The 17,569-nt window shown below is 43.8% G+C and overlaps 1 protein-coding gene across 3 annotated transcripts in view; it reads right to left on the reverse strand.

The window, feature by feature from the left end:
* LOC142955095 (proprotein convertase subtilisin/kexin type 4-like) overlaps nt 1-17,569 on the reverse strand; it is a 163,822-nt gene that overhangs the window by 18,722 nt on the left and 127,531 nt on the right. For all 3 annotated transcript variants that reach the window (XM_076096456.1, XM_076096455.1, XM_076096454.1), the window contains 3 exons: nt 6,048-6,158; nt 5,699-5,792; nt 3,109-3,294 (listed from right to left, as the gene is read on the reverse strand). In XM_076096456.1, the coding sequence (XP_075952571.1) occupies nt 3,109-3,294; nt 5,699-5,792; nt 6,048-6,158 (391 nt within the window). The remainder of the gene's footprint in view (nt 1-3,108; nt 3,295-5,698; nt 5,793-6,047; nt 6,159-17,569) is intronic.

Below are 17,569 nucleotides of genomic sequence, written 5' to 3' on the forward strand. Positions count from 1 at the left end.
TCGGCTTGTCCCAATGTTAAAACAGACATTTTTTCTTACCTTTAATGGTATTTAATAATGCAGATAGTTTTCCTTTCATGTTTCCAGGTTTTGAGATGTCTGCCTCCACACCAATACAATGTTGAAATAGTGATATATTGTTTTAGGCGCTCACAGCAGTGACATATTACAATTTTAAAAAAGTAAACTATGCAACATTTCTTTCCAGAAACTAATTTCGACAGAAAGCTGCTCACAGTGTGTTCTGTTGATCGGCCAATGAATGCACTGATTCATGACAGATATGTTGCTACTGAATTTCTCTCTTTCTGTAAGCACCACAAACACAATTTATATTCACCTGCATTGTATTGGGGCGGAGGCAGAGATCTCCGAAAAATCTGAAAACCTGGGCAAAATAATCCAAAACTATCTGCATGGATTTTGTATTTGAGTAATACCACACGTCAAACTAGCCCAGAACTAACCATACATATGGTATACTAATGGCTGAACTGTCATAGTTGACTGTTTCCAGAAGAATGTTACCTCTTAGCACTGCATGAGGACGTAAAAGCTTTAAAGGAAAAGATGAGAGGGAGACACGTGGGTGTGAGAGACAGAGAGAGAGAGAGAGAGAGAGAGAGAGAGAGAGAGAGAGAGAGAGAGAGAGGATGCAGGAAGATCAAGGACACACAGGGTCAAAGTAACGTCTGGTATACCTTTTATCTGCTTGTGAATTAATCCTTAATGGTTATCATAGATATTAATGACTATATATTATTGTTTTCAAATTCTATAGCTAATCATGTCAGTGCAGTTTAAATCCATACTGTACATTGCTGGAAAAAGCCTTCTTTATATTGTGCAATACTGCCTGCAATACTGTCTCTGATAAGCAGCACAGGCACTGAGTGAAGGCACCACAGATGGCGGTAGAGCGAGCACAGGGGAGAGAGCACATAGGAGGAGAGAGAGAGAGAGAGAGAGAGAGAGAGAGAGAGAGAGTATATTTCCAGCCCCGCGGTCTCGTCTCCTTCACAGCGCTGGAAGGTCAGCCGAGCCTCGAGCCATAACGCTCGCTCCCCTTTCACTTCAGTCCCGCTTTTATTCCAGCAGCACCACGACGCTCTTTGACAATTGTCATCATGACGAATCAATATAGACTCTCCACAGAGCCTCCTCCTCCTCCTCCTCACTCCCTCTTCTGCTGCCCTTGAGTTTTTAAACACTGATCCGGCAGATAGTCCAGTTAAAGTCTCTTCCCAGGGCCTCCATTTTATAGTTTACCCTTCACTCTTCACCATCCCTCCTTCTGCCTTTTCTATTAGTCCTGTATGTCCTCTGTCTCTGTTGTCTCGTCCTCTGTTTCTCTCTCTACGTATCCTTTCAAGAATTAATTAGCATGGCTCTGCAATTTCTATTCTTGCAGCGGCACAGACAGATGTAAAAAAAACATGAAATGACAACATATGTTCAGAACCAACGATAAGTCAAATTATTGTTCTAGTACAGGTGATTAAAGTAGTCCTTCCTGTTCCTTCTTTCATTGGGACAATAAGAAGACTTTGGGTGAACCATGATATTTAATCAACACTAGAAACAGAGAGATTTACATTTACAAGTTTATGTTTTATGTGTGTGTGTGCCCTTTTTCCTCTCTGTTCCTTCCTGCGAGTTGTAGCACTCACGCGTCTTATTTTCAGCGCCCTGTAATTGTTTGTGTACATGTTTCTCTCCAATCCGCGGTGAAATTGACAAACAGCATAAAACCAATCAGTGTGTGTGTGTGTGTTTGTGTGTGTGTGTGCGCGCGCATCTGCTGATTAGCGGTGTGCTAAGGCATGTGGCACGTAAGATGCGAGCGTTAATTTGTGTTGCGAGCATCGCCGTGACTCGTCTCGGCCCTCTGGTAATGAGCAGCGGCGTCGTTGTGAGGCTCAGCTTCACGGTGTCTCCTCCCCGTCTCTGTGACATACTGGGCCTTGGTAATTGGTCACAGAGGGGACAGTAAATCTGCGCGAGGACGTGGGAGAGACACAGAGACGGAGAGAAAGAGTGTGTGTGTGTGTGTTTGCAGGAAGAGGTAGGTGATAGAGGACAGGGGGTGGGTGTCTTTCATCTTCACAGCTTTTTCTCTGTAAACCTCCAACTGTTTACAAGGACTGATGCCTACTTGCACTCACACAAACACATACAAAGAGAGAGCCCCCCCCCCCCCCCCCCCCCCCCCCTGCTACCACCCACACGTATATACAGTAAATGAGCGCGCTACTGTCTGTGAGTATGGATTCTAATCAGACGTTGGCAGTATTGTGTCTGTCAAACCCGGCCACGGTTACTTAACCTTCCAGTCTTAATTTCCCTTCCATTTTAGCTCCTTCTTTAATATCAAACATCAGCACATCTATGAGAGAAAAAAGGAAGAGAAGAGTGTGGGGGGGGGGGGGGGGGGGGGGGGGGGAATGAAGATTGCCATGCTTGGCTGAAACTCGGAGATGAAAGTAGAGGATGATTCACATTGCTACTGCAGAATGAACTGAACCGAGCTGAGCTGTGCTGTGCTCGGCTATTTTTAAACTTCTTTACATCGCAGCTACTGGAGGGGGACCATGTGAAGCGGAGCAATTCATCCCTATATCATGAGAGAAGGTATGGGAAACAGGCAATCCAGAAAAGTATGTCAAAATGAGTATACAAGTTTTGCCAAGAAGATATTTGGGTACATTTTAGTTGAGTTAGTTATCACTTGACAGATCAAGCGAAGTTGTCCAGACAAAAATATAAATTATATATCGAAGAATTGAGATACGCTAATAGCGTTGACAATATTGGAAACATCTTCAATAATATACAGGCAAAACAATACAGCTGAATGATGTCTTTTTATTACAATTTCTACTTTTTTGTAGAGTTCAAAGTAACTAAACTGTTTAAAACAGTAATTAACAAAAAATGCTAACAAAAGCATGCTCACAATGCTAACATGGCGATGCTTAACAGGTATAATGTTTACCATGTTCACCATCTTAGTTTAGCATGCTAATTAGCGCTGCTAGTGTGGCTAAAGATGAAAAACGACATATAAAAATCGGCGTATCTGACAGTACATCTTCTCTCTCATCTCACCTGGAGGGTCCAGAGGCCTCGTGGTTGCTCCCCCCAGCAGTGCACCGTCATCAGGGTCCAGTTTTTCAGGCCAGCAGTGGAGGCGTCATTGGGCCGTGTATCCAACAGCAGTGATACGGTGCCAGCTGGAGACTCCAGGCTGATGGAGAGGTCACCGCGACACACGGTGTTGATGCTCACTCTCACCTAGTGAGAGACAGGTGGCAAGAAACAAAAAAGGAAGGGAGGTGTGAACGAGGAGAATGATGGAGGGATGGAGACATGAGAGAGGAAGTGGGTGGACAGAGACACAACAACATGTGAACATGTTATCTTACAGGCTTTCTCATCAGTACGACAGCCTGTTGATGTTTACTGAGTGTGACGGAACTAACTAAAATAAGGACTGGTCTTTATGTTTTGGTAAACACACTTTATTGATCGATTACTTGACTTTTAAACCTTAAAAGAAAAGTTTGACATTTGACATCTTTGCTTTCTTGCTGAGAGTTTGATGACAACAATCGGCATCACTCTCATGTCTGTAGGCTACGTTGGATATTAAAATAGAGCCAGTAACCGGTTAGCTTAGCTTAACATAAAGACTGGGAACAGGGAGAAACAACTAGCCTGTTGTTGTGTGTGGCTTGTTTGATCTGTATGAAAGAAGCGTAAAAATTACAATTTTGCACAATTGTGCGTGCAGCGACTTTGAGTTTGCTTGGCAACCTTACGGGGACGACAAGACTCCAAGAAGTCACTGCGCCCGGCCAAGAAATAGTCCCGCATATTCACCCCCATAAAACCACTCATATTTGATTTTACAATTTAAAATGTGTACAATATATATATTATATATTAACAATTAGTGATATTTAGATTGGCTGGTAGGCAGATTTGACCTGTTTCCAGTCTTTGTGTTAAAAGTGGTATCAGTGTTTTTATCTCACTCTCTGTATGCACTTTTTAAAGCATTGTGAAACAATGCTTTAAAATGTGAAGCAAGCCAATCATCACTCGTTAAAAAGCATTGGATTCCTGGGATAATCATTGCTATCTGAGGTATTACATGTGACACATGGACGATCAGGCCAATCAGAGTAATTTCGACAAGTTTGAATCCAAATCCATTCAGTATTTTCAGAGATACTGTGCATGTCAGACAGATGGACACTGATCTGTCCATAGCCACCCAAAGCTGAAGACAAAGACAAGTAGGGAGCAGAAAGAGAAGACACAGTGACAAAAATGGTTGAGGGGAATATTAGTCAAATGATTTAAATAAGCACATGCAACCCCCAAAACCCCCACCTCCATGATTCCCACCCAGTAAACACTCTCTCTGTCCCTGTTCATCACAAGCAGCACATCTGGTGTGACAATGGCACATCGCAGAGAGAGACGCCAAGCTGCAAAAAGACTGACAGCCCGCTCCTGTTTACAGCGTGTTACCACGGCAACACGTCCATCAATCACACCTCGCAGCGATGGCCTGACCCACGCTTTCTGCCAGGGAGCAGAGCCGCAAAGATGAAGCCTTTTCAATTTACATGCTGACACACTACCTCTCTCTCTCTCTCTCTCTCTCTCTCTCTCTCTCTCTCTCTCTCTCTCTCTCTCCTCGCTATTTCACAAGTACACACAACAACCTCACGAACGTAGACAACTCGCATGAACTCAAATGTGCACGTACACAGACACGAATGCCTGCTGACTGTCAAACATGAAGACATTTGCATGTATGTGCCTGTGCTCAAGAAAACACAGTTTTGCCATTTTCTGCAAATGACACAGCCAACACATTAAGCATCACAGTATGATCTTCTTTTTTTTTATATCTCCTCTATTCTCAGACACAGAAATCCCAAAAACAATTTCTATGAAATGTTCGAGCTTGCCTGGTTGCAGGCAGAACTAAATACACTTTGTCTGTATTTGTATAATGTCAAGGTCAACAGGAACATGGAAAGGCTGTAAAAGCCAATTTACAGCAAAATCACAATACAAGCAAGAAAAACAGACACTTTTTATATTTTAAAGGAATAGTTTGTCATTTTTGGAAATACTCTTAATCACTTTCTTGCCCAGAGCAACATGAAAATATCTAGGCCACTCTCATATCTGTCCCTTTAAATACGAATATACAGCCAGTTAGCTTAGCTTAGCTTATAGCAAAAAGACTGGAAACCCTGTGAAAACCCAACCAGGACAAGTTGTGGTTTTGCTGGTGGCCTGGCTACAACAATTTTTTGTTGTTGTTGTTTTATACTTCTATGTCTAAAACAAACACGATTTAACATGTTAATCAGTGAGTTTTAGAGGTGCTAGCTGGTGGGTTTTGGTGCCTTTAAAGAGAGCCAGGCTAGTTGTTTTCCCCCTGTTTGCAGTATTTACACAAAGCTAAGCTAACCAATTGACCAATTGCTTTATATCTAACGGACATATACAATAGTGCTTTTGATCTTCTTATCAAAATAATAAGTTTACATCCCAAAAAGTCAAACTAGTTTTTAAGATCTGCTTCAAGTAGGAAAACATCTAGTTATCCATAGAAAGAATAAAACAGATCTCCAAACAATGTACTGCAAGTTCATGCCAACGGCCGCCTGACCTGAACGTGCTCCAGAGTGTTGATCTCATTAGTGCTCCCAAGGCAGGCGTCTGATTGAATGTTTACACTGACCCCGCCTCCTGGAGAAAGGATCCTAACCAATGAGAAAATCATTACATGAGTCAGTCAGTAAGACACACTCATAGACATCCATCCCCTTATACAAATATACAGACACACATTGACAGTATGGGTGAAGATAAGATGAAAGATTGTTGATTCCTGTGGGGAAGCTGCTCTGTTGAAGCAGGTAAAGTAATGTGACGAACTCAAAGCAATACAAATAGAACATCAGCAGCTATGGGTTTTAAATGAACATGCAGTATGAAGTCGATAGTAGTAGCCTAACCGGGTAGGATGGAGTGTGCATTCTTGCATGCACTTCCTCTGTGGAGCAACAGCGTTGAAGTGCGCGGCCTGCTGCACCATCAGCCCTGCATCCAACAATCCGAAACCATACCTGCAACAAGAAGGGAACATGGACTCAATTATATGATATATGTGTTTATGTGTATACGATAAAGAAAAGCATCCTTATGTCCCTCTCACACACACACACACACATGTGAGCTGGAGGCTTTTCACGTGGGCGGCTGAATGTGCTGCAGGAGAAGAGTAAGTGCTAATGGCTCCGACATGAGGAGGCAACAAGTCATTGACGAAGATGATGTTGTCCTCTGACACAATGGCTTCCCGCTCCGTCCTGGCTGAGGCTGAGGGCTGCTGTTTGTACCGCCTGTAATTGCCTGGAGGATTGATTCTGAACAATGTGCCATCACACAGACTGTAATCAAGCCTCATTATTCATCCTTTACCACCCCAATCTGGGTGCTGGAGACACAATGGCCGACCCTTAAGCGGCGCCGCTGCCTGGTGACTGTATGACCACTGCCTATCTTACTCTCTCTTCTCCACTTTACCACTCCTGCCTCGCCATCTCTTTACGTCTCTATTGAATCATCTGCTCTCATCTTTCCTCTCTGCCCTGTCCTTTTCACAGAGCAGCCGGCTATTCAGTGTTCCTTTCCCTTTCTAAATTCTCCTTCACTCTCCTCCATCAGACCTGAATTTCTTGCATCAGAACTCTCCCCCGCCACTTCAGCGATCCTGAAATCGCAGTCCTCATAAATCTCATCTTAATCCTCCCTCAAATCTTTCATTTTCATGCAGAGTCTCTCTTTCGGTTCCCTCTTGTTAAAATCACGGCCCTCAGACTGAGTAACAGGGCCGTAATAACCTTCACTCTCCCCGAACCCCTCCTCGTGGAAATCCAGGGGGGGTGACAAAGAGCTAATTTCTGCCATTATTACCATACAGACCTTATGCCGTTAATCTGCAATAAGTGAAATTCATTATCCAGATGACGGGGTCTCTCGGAGCAGCAGAGGGAGAGACAGAGACAGGAGGAGAGAGCTGATCAATAACTCAATCTGCTGCCCCGCATGGGGCTCCATCTCCTCTGTCTCAGACTGTCAGTGTGTCTGAGGAGGAGAGGCATGAGCTGCAGCCCGCACCGTCTTCGTCCTAACAGCACGCCAAGCGATCAATGGACACAATCTAATCAGCCACTATCACCACCAATGACTTTTAGCATGTAGGTCCCAGCATAATAGCAGACGGTGTGAGGGGTTGAGGTGCACTGCTGAAGTTCAAGGTCATTGGGGGGGGGGGGGGGGGTTGACAATTTCTTAATGCAGAAGACTAGAGAAGGGAGGAGGCGACTGACATGCATCCTAATATAGACCTAGACGTATTATCATTTGGCTCTCCAAGTTCCAAATGTGCTTACAATTGCGACGATTGGAGATAAAAGTGTTTTTATTAAGTAATCAATATTTGCTAGAAGTCACCAAAAATGAACCGATTACAAGGAACTGTGATCCTGAATGCTCCCTAATATGTATTCAGAGATGCAGACAAACTCATTTCAGTGTAGTTGACTAAACTTAAAAACTAAAATATACTCTTTGAACTCACTTTAAAAAATGGTTCTTGGGGCATTTGTTTAGAGAGTTGGCACTGCAGAGAGGCACACAATGTATGTAGAGTTGGAATGGAAAGTGTCTCAATAAAGACACATCTCACTGAATACAGCCCTGCGTTTAAACAATGCAAGGGCTGTGCTGTTGTTGTTGTTGTTGTTGTGGTGGTGGTGGTGGTGGGACGATTAAATAGAATCCAGGAAGGCTGATGTGAGTAACAGATCCATGAGATGGCTTATCAGATGCCAAAACACAAGTACAGCCGTTTATAATACTCACACAGGACTTTACATCTCTGGAAACTATTTTATATTCAAAAAGCGCAAGATAAACAATAGTAATGCAGCGTTCATGTTGAAAAGTAAAGTACTAGAAACATGTTTGCAAGTATAAAAGTATAATGAAAGCATATATGAAAAATATACTTCAATAAAAAAAAAAAAAAGAAAGCTCTCATTCTAAATTCCTAAAACAGCGGGGCATTGTAGTTTTTAGCCAACATCACAGGAGCAAATTGTGTATTTGTTGGGAACTATTTTCAACGGCGGATTAATCCACATTCTGTGCACTAGTGAGCATTAACGGCATTAGGACGATGTACGTGGGATTGACTCTAAATAAACTAAAGTGTGTGTGTTCATGGTAATACAGGAGCATGTCAACCATTGCAAGAGTGACTCACTGATTTATTTGTAATAGTTGTTGGAGCTCTTTGGCACAGAGGAATATGGTAGGCTTATGCTTACGCTTTGGCGACACAGACAATACCTGTTATTAAGATGAATTCAGTTTAGAAGTTGTTGATAATTCATATAAATATAGAATATTACCAGGTCTAAGCGCTATTATTATTATCTGTATCTTAAAGGAGTCTTCTTCACCCTTATTGTAAATAATGTTCAAGATCAAATATCAATATTCTTTCATGTATTGTTTTCATGAAACAGACACTAACACACCACAGGCAGATGCACATCAGTGCCCCAAAGAGTGTGTACTTTGATTTAATGTCTTGATTTGGCTTCTTAAAATGTACAATAAAAACACCATAACAATAGATCACCTAAGCTATTTCACAGTGTGGGGAAAACTGATAATCTGACGTCTAATAAAACAGAAACTGTTTGTGACCGGGACTTGCCACCCTGCTCGCTTTAAGTGATTAAATATACCCTCCCCACCCCTGTACCCCTTAGCGAGAGCTGTGCACCTATTAAATCCTACAGCTCCTGCAGATCGATCGGGCTTGCCCCAGCTCCACGGCCATCAACCCACAGACGTATATCTGATAGAGAAAGCTGCAGGAAACAGGTTTACCCACGGTAGAACATGATGAAAATGACAGATTTTATGTCCCCTGACATGTCGGTGAAACACCACTGCTGAGCTGAGCCGCTTTCCAAGAAGAGTCTCCGGCCGAAAGACTAACACACTGCTACTTTCAGCAAGGGCCTTGTGATTTCTCCGAACAGAACTGTGTACAGGATGTATAGATGTTGTGGTGTGTGACATGGCTGAGTAGATAAGGCATCGGATTTGTAATTTTTTTGGAAATACTGTAAACAATGTTTAATTTTAAACTGTCTTTAAGATGAAACCCACATGATGCAATTGACAGCAATTAGTCAGAAAACACAGTCATCAAATTTTCAACTTGTTCTCTCTCCGCCTCCTGCGTGGTCGCAGTGAGGTTGAGCCAAGCCGAACACAGAGTGACAGCTGATCTTCTGTCCACGCAGCACGAAGCGTGTTAAACCCCCGACCCCTCGCCTCCACAAAAATCGAATCTGCGGCCCTCGCATTTTCTCCATCCACTCTTACTTCTCGACGGCAAATGCCCTTGCAAACTCTTACTCCCTCCTTCTTTTAATCCATTAGGACGCAGGCCACTCCCCTCCCACCCCCCACCCAACCTCTCCATGGGGCCTCTTTGTAACTGTCGAGGAACCCCTTTCACTTTTTGTTCCGCGGGCCTTCCCAGGTCCTTTCTCTGTTGATATTCACACCATCTGCCAGCAGCAGAGGAAGGTGCACACAGACCAGCTAGCGCTGAGACATCAGGATCTCCAGGGTCGAGGTGCTCGCTTGGTGCACATGGCATTAAAAACACAGTTTTAACAACTGGTATGCGACAACCAAAACAGATTTTTGCAGCTATCCAGGGACCTAGCTACTGCAGTCTCACCCCTTGTTTTCAGTGGTACGTCCTGCTAAGTCCACCTCCCCCCCCCCCCCCCAATAGAAGTAGCTGTAAAGAATCACTCAAGCCGCACTAAGCAGCTGCCTGCGAGTTAGGTCATTTTCCCAGGAGCCACAGAGTGGGCATTGGCAGGACCTCAAAAAGAGGGGACACCATCTGTTCAGCGCCTGAAAAGGTTGGTGACACCTTCTGTGGTACCAACAACTTCTAATTAAGTGGCCAGGAATGCAGTAGCAGCTCCAGCGCATGATTGGTGGGCTCGCCTTAGTTATCCTGACGACAACACAGCAGACCCCCGGTCAGTTTCACGCACTTCTCTGTCACATCTGGCCATGGGCTAATGAAAAATGAGCGAAGAGTGGATACAATAAACACTCGATGAAGGTGACACATGACTATAGCAGCGAACAAAAACTATATCAACTTGTGTTTTCTATGATTTTTTGTTGTACCACTTAATTGAATGTTGATCAGGAGCATAGAAAACTGCATTAGCCCTTTGGTCAATCCCAGAGTGGTTTGTTTCTGGTATATCATGATGCACTAATTTCATTAATATCCGGATTTGAATGAAATAACAAATGGACTTAACATTCTTCTGATTTCCATCGCTCTTACAGTCAAATCTGCTGCTCAGAAATGTTACTAATTAGGCTTATTAAGTAATTAAGAAGAGGTCTTAATTATATCTGCGCCACTGGGACCAACACGGCTGTAACCATGAAATGCTGTGCCGCGCTGCTCAGCTTTGTTGGTCTGGATGTTATACAATTTAATCCATTTAACTGTTATGAATGTATGTGTGTGTGTGTGTGTGTGTGTGTGTGTGTGTGTGTGTGTGTGTGTGTGTGTGTGTGTGTTTTTAAAGAGAAAAAAAGATTTTGGAATGCATTTTCAGGCTGTATTAGGCAAATATCTGCCTGACTTGAAATTGCAGAGAGAGAAACACTCGGCAGCCTGCAACGGCACGGCCTCAAAATGTCAAGTGAATTACCTTGCGAAGAGTTAAAAGTTTAATGAAATATATTGCGCGGAGGCAAATGAGGGGTTTGGCACAGGCATGGACTTAGTCTCAGGAGAATGGGCACCAAACGGCCCTCTCAGTCTCTACAGCCATCAGTCAAAGTAGCAGCCACCCGTCCCCTTCTCTTACACAAGGAGACTTCTGTGGAAGCCACAATGATCTATACTCCATGACCTCACTCTCAGTGTCCAACATATTTTGATTTGTAGCTCGAGTGTTATTCAAACACAAATTCAAACGAGGATGAAATTCAGCAGAGAGCTTTTGTTGGACGCACACCAAGGTACAGTCCTTTTAGATGTCTCTGCCCTTGTGGGGAATGAGAGGGAGGGAGGGAGGGAGGGAGGGAGGGGGGGGGGGGGGGGGGGGGGGGGGCATAAGATTTCCTCCTGGGCCCGAAATGCTTTTCTTACCCTGCGGACAAAGCAAACACTGAACCAGGAGCTTTTGTTTGCCTCTTCAAACGGACAACTTTTTTGATGCCATATCACTAAATGTGACAAAGCAAACAGAATGTAACGATCAAAAACAAAGTCTGTTTTTGTGTACTCATTGAATGGTAAAACATCTGCTACATGATTTCATCATGGAAGCCACATAGAGTTCAAAAGTTCGGTATTCTTTAGGCTGCAGGTCAGTCTCGGGCATATGCCGTTATTGTTTGCACTATGGACAAGTCTAGAACAAATCCATGAAATGGATAGCGAACACGCATAAATAGTGACGTTACTTATGTTTAGGGTTATAAAATCCCAGGAGCTGGAATCAAAATTTTTCTTTTGGGATTTGGGAGGAGTGGTGTGAGAAATTATAATTATAAACCCATTGTACTTGATCATGTTTTACAGCTACCTGAGATCCCATAAAGAAGTTTTCTGTCATAGACTTCATTTCATCAGTTCAAAATCATGTTTAAAAGCAATTCTCAAAGAACTTGGAAAAGTCATATAATATCTACTGGCTAAGTTAAAAAGGGCCTTGGGTCTCCCAAACACATCATTTTCAATATCGAATACTTGTGGTCATCGGCTATTGCTTTGCTTTTCAGGACTTTGCTCAATGCCCAACATGGAGGCCGAAATGGGATGTGTACAGTTGACAACTTGCTGTCAGCTAATCATGCTGGTGACATAATTTAACTCTGAGTGAGAATAAAGGAAAGAGACTTAAGGAGGTTGAATGCGCAGGCAGTTGTGGAACTTTATTTTGAAATTTCTACCCCTCTAGTAAAATACAAAAATTGCTACTTGTACATGAATTATGCATTAGTGGATGTTTGGAAGAGCACTGCGTCTCTACAACCCCCCACCCGTCTTGTAGCACAGTAGGGTGGAGTGTGTGTGTGTGTGTGTGTGTGTGTGTGTCTGTGTGTGTAGGGGTTTGGGTGGAGGGGTGTGCAGGCACCCCTCTGTTTGCCTGCTGCACCCCCCTGCCGGGAGACACGGCACCCCCTGCAGTAGGTGCAGCGCTCCGCTTCCCCTGTCCCTCGGGGCGAGTCGCTGTATGTCACGCACAAACACACACAAACACACACTCGGCTCATTCAGCCCAGTTTATCTGCTGACCCATCAATCAAATGCATATCTGCGCACACACAATTAACGTCAACATTTTGCAACTGCGCGTAAGTATAACAATACTTCAGGCTTGCAAAGGAAAGAAATTCTTTCAGTTGAGCCATATTCCACTCAAGACAAAAGTTACAAAAGACGAAGTTAATGAGGAATAAGAACAAGAGCTCAAAACTGAGACGTCACGCCATTTGTTCGTCTTAATAAACCTATTATGTCTAAATAACACACACAGACCCGTAGAGAGCCTCCACTTCTTCTCAATAAGCCAACAATTACCCACACATATATCTGCTTTCCTTTCACAGGAACCAATATCATTGCAAAGCTTCTCTAATATTCAGTGATGGTGGGATTGTTAGTGTGTGGATGAGCTGTATCTGTAATCTCACACAGATACACACACTTTCTCTCGCTCCTCTGAAACACATGTATATAGACAACAGGCGCAGTCACAGAGTAATTGGCTCTGCAATGAAAAAAGAGGAGGTCTGGATAATTAATTAATCTATCTGTCTAGGGCAGAGACGTACGGCCAGTTTTACAACCCCACCAGGGAGGCTGAGGGAGAGAGAGAGAGAGAGAGAGCGAGAGAGCGAGAGAGAAACCCGCTGACCCGCTGAATCTATAACTCTGCATGAAATTGAAATGGCTTGAAAGAATGCATTCAGAGTGTACAATCAAAAACTTACTTCATTTGAGATCGAATGTATCTTACAAGGACACTGACTAAGTTGTGGTTGCTTCTCATTGTTTATGAGTAGAACTCGGTATTGTACTTATTTGTATTTTTGTTAGCTGAAATGTGTGTGTTGTATCCCATTTCCACTTCAGGAACTTTGTTAGGGGCCCAGAAACCCTTTTGGGAACTCAGAACCTTTACCTGTGTTTTCACCATAGACTGTGTAAGAAGGGGACAGAGTCGCAGTAAAGTCACCCATTGGTTTGTGGACTGCCGGTGTGAAGCCTCAAGTTCGGCATTTTGGCTGTCGCCATCTTGGCTTTTTGCAACCAGAAGTGACATAAGAGGGTGAAGTTAAGTACAACCAAACGCTGATTAAGACATATTTAGGCTACCAAGGAGGTTACAATTAACTTTCATCAACTGAAAACACTGTGAAAGGGTTAAAGTTGTAAGACGAAAACACAGACAACTCCCAGATCTGTCAATCACAAGGTAGCCGCGCCCGAAAGCATACTCTGCTTTATGGTCTATTTGACTCTAAATAGGACCATCATTTACTAAATGAACATCATGCTGTTTAGAAGAAGACTTGAAACTATGAATTGAGACCCTAAACTCATGTTTACAATGTTTACTGATGGAATAAATCAAGTCAGAAGTAGAGTCATTTTCTCATTGACTTCTATACAATCAGACTTCTTTTTGCAAACAGAGTCTCCCCCTGCTGGTCATTAGAAATAATGCACGTTTAAGGCGCTTTATCATTAGTTTCAGACCCCGAGGTTGCCGCCTGGTTTTGACAGGAGGAACCAAGATCTACATTTACTTCCTTTGCTATAGTTACTGGTGCAAAATAGGCCTTGCTCTGGGGTTAGTACTTTATGATGAGCCCATTTTCAGGACACAATATGCCGTTGTGAGTATCCCTTTTCATTTCTGCATGTCTCCTGTATCATTCACTACACTAGATTTAAGGTAAAGGTTTTTTACGGGTACTTATATTTAGACATGACATTTATTATTTGAGAACTTTGGCTACTTTTAGTAAATTAAATAAGTTTTCTTTACTTTATGTTTTTCTTTAAGAAGATTTTTTTGTTGAAGTGTTTTGTTATCAGTACTGCAAGTTAGGTACTGAATCCACATTAACCAAAAACTTTCAAACAATACGCTGCCCCACTGGTAGCACTCCTAAACACATTTCAAGACATTCTGTATGACAGGTAAGGATCCCCCAAATGCCTAAGCCTCGGATAGAACTGCCAAGGTACGGGGGTCATGGTCCGGTGCACGCAGCCACAAGCAGCAATGACATCACCCAGATGTGCTCATCACATGGATGATACATTTTGGGTGCTAAGAATGTTTAAATACTGCCATGGTGGAACCAATTTTTTTAACTTCTTTTGTATTATTGTATGTATTGTGGTATTTTTTGTTTCATAGCTTGTAAGTAGGGGTGTAACGGTTCACAAAAGTCTCAGTTCGGTTCAATACGATAAAGTGGTGCCACGGTTTGGTACGTTTTCAATACAGCAAAAAAGAAGAAATGCCAAATCCTCGCTGGTGGGACTCTCAAGGGGGCGTGTCTGAAGAACATGGCTCTTCATCTCCGTCAGCTAGCTTTGTGTAGTCCGTGAAGTCCGGCCGTCTGTTGTCAGAGCAACAGCGGGAGCTCCGGACATTTGATTCTCTGTTTGGGCTTTGGTTTTCTTTAATAAAGCAGGAATTATGGTCTGGTCTCATATCCGCGGCTATAAATATAACAATCGCCGTGTCGATTGCTTTAGCCCTGTTTGAATCGGTAGGGAATAGCTACCTAAACGCTGCGGGGGGAGTTTGTAGCGAGTGTGCTGATGTTGGTCTTCCTGCTAAGCTAGTTTAGCATAGCGTGCCTCAACCGTGAGCCTCGTACCGAACGGTTCAATACGAATACGTGTATTGTAACACCCCTACTTGCAAGAGTTGCTTTACGGTTTTACAGCCTATTGTGACCTGTTGCATGTTGGGAAAGTTCTGTTCAGTGTTCCTACAGTGTATTACAGAAGTCTTTGAAATGTTCCTTATTTTCGTAATGAAAACGATTTATCAAAGTTGCCAGTGGGCAAAATGATACTTCAGTCTCCAGCAGGAAGATTGTGTTTGTCACTGACACTGGCACTACTTGCATTGGGATTATTTTTCCCGCTCTACCTAACTAGTAACGAACCATGACTCCTAAACCGAGGTATGAACTGAACCATGACTTTTGTTTACTGTTATACCCCTGCTAATGAAGCATACACAAATAAATGAGCTTGAACCAAACAAATTTGGGAACAATCACATTGTTTTGAGAAGACACTGCTCTTTAGAGAATAGCGTCAAAATACACTTTTGTCTGCCTATATGTAGGCTCACTCCTCGTGAGGAGAGTGAGACGAGGAGTGTAAGAGTGTAGTGTAGCTTTTCCACAATCCCAGACAATTGGTCAGACTCAGGAAGGGATCTTGAGAGTATTCTTTCCCACTTTTTTCACAACAAGCTTATGTTAGTGGTTATCACATCTAACAACAGAATTGGAGAATACAACACACACACACACATACAGCTGAGGAGGGAAGGGGCAGGTACATCACGTCTATGGTAATAGAACAGCAGACGCAACTGGCAGGCACACACAGCACCTTGTGCTTTGACACAAACACACATACTCTTGCATGTGCATGCACGTGTCCGTACAAAAACTGGACTGAGAACAAGCTGATTTTACCTCACCGTAACGAAATATCACGTCTGAAAAAGAACAACCATACTCCACATGTGTGCTGAACAAGATGTGAGTTTGACTTTCTCCTGTCAATCTGTTGAGTGGAGGCCGGCTATAAATGTCTCCTTCCTCATAAGAAAGGAAGAAGTGTCACAGTGTTGGTCCTAGAAGGTATTGTCTGTTTCTGTCTCTCCAGGGCATCGGAAGAGCGACGGCGTAGCTACTGGCCCTGATAATCTGAGAGATAAATCATCTTTAGTCACTCTCCAACAGCCTGACAGACAGACAGGCCTAAGTACCTGGGAGGGCGGCACAGGGACACTTTAAAATCTCCAGTGATGACGAGTTTTGCTGTGAAGAAAACAGTTAGCCGCCCCGAGCTCCCTCCTATCCCCCCCGAGTCTCTGGCTGCCATTTTGGCTGCGTCTCAAGGCGCTATACCGGCTCAATCTCATGTCACAGTTTTGGCTGTCGTTCAATTCTCACGTTGGCTCCCGTTCAGCCTCCATTCTGGCTCCGGTTCAAGCTCCACAGTGGCTGTGTTTTGGGGGCTTCATTGTGGCTCTGTTTCAGCAAACCCTCCGCCCCCACCCACCGCCCATCGGTTTTAGCGCCCCAGGTAGCTGGCCTCCTGCCCAGCCTGCTGATCAGTGGGAGATCCAGGCTCAGGCCTTTTGTTTGGGGTGGCATTTTGCCTTTGTTTTCCCATCTCGCCTGTAATCTAAACACCCAAAACATCTCATGCTTGACAAATCGGCCCTGAGACGAGGGAGCAGCGGAAGACAAACGGCTGGAAGCGGTTCAACCCGAGGCAGGACTGATGGTGTCCGACTGGGCCTGACCTCCCAAAGGTTAAAGACACGTTCACTTACAAAGCAATCAATTACCCAGGCTGTGTGGGCGCTTTTAACCAACCTCCCCTCCTGCCTTCCACACAGCCGGCGTTATTGATGAGGGTCCCAGTGTACAGCACACTCCAGCCTGGAGTGTGTATTACATTTCACAATTGAAATAAATCTCAGATTATTGGTGTTGTTGCCTACCTGAACCTCGCTCATGCTTTATATCGTCCCCCCCCCCCCCCCCCCCTACCACCACACACACACACTCTCGCAACCTCCTCCCTGCCTCCCTCCCTCTCTCCCTCCTCTCTGCAGGTTGTTGTAGCAGGTTTATTCTGGTAGTTGGGCTCCGTGGGCCCCGGCAGGCCCCTCAGCTGTTCCGCTGGGTTTGTAATTACCATTTCATTAAGAATGACAGTTTCAGGGGTTGAAGCACCATTTCATCCGGGTCTCGTGGGGAAGGCGCTTGCCAAATTTTCAGTGTGAGTGGCAATTATCTCTCTTCGTGTCTGCAATTCACCATTTTGTACTTAGTGGCTTGACACCGGCTAGGAACGTTTTGCTGGAGTAATAATAGGTCTGGGATATTTACACTGTAGCCCACTCAGGCTTAGCTCTGTGAACAGCCTGCTATGAGCTATCAGAAGAGATAGAAACAAAGTAGAGGACACACAACAGAGTCAGTCACTACACTACTTCTTCGTGTGGAGCCTTGAGAAGTAATTCAAAGTTCAATTAATTTTTGTAAAATGTCATTCTGGGTCAGAGTAAGTGCTCATGTGATCCATTTTTTTATTTTGGATTAAATCACCAAGTGT

The sequence above is a fragment of the Anarhichas minor genome, unplaced genomic scaffold (assembly GCF_050575085.1).
Source record: "Anarhichas minor isolate MPS153535 unplaced genomic scaffold, ASM5057508v1 ptg000022l, whole genome shotgun sequence".
Taxonomy (NCBI): domain Eukaryota; kingdom Metazoa; phylum Chordata; class Actinopteri; order Perciformes; family Anarhichadidae; genus Anarhichas; species Anarhichas minor.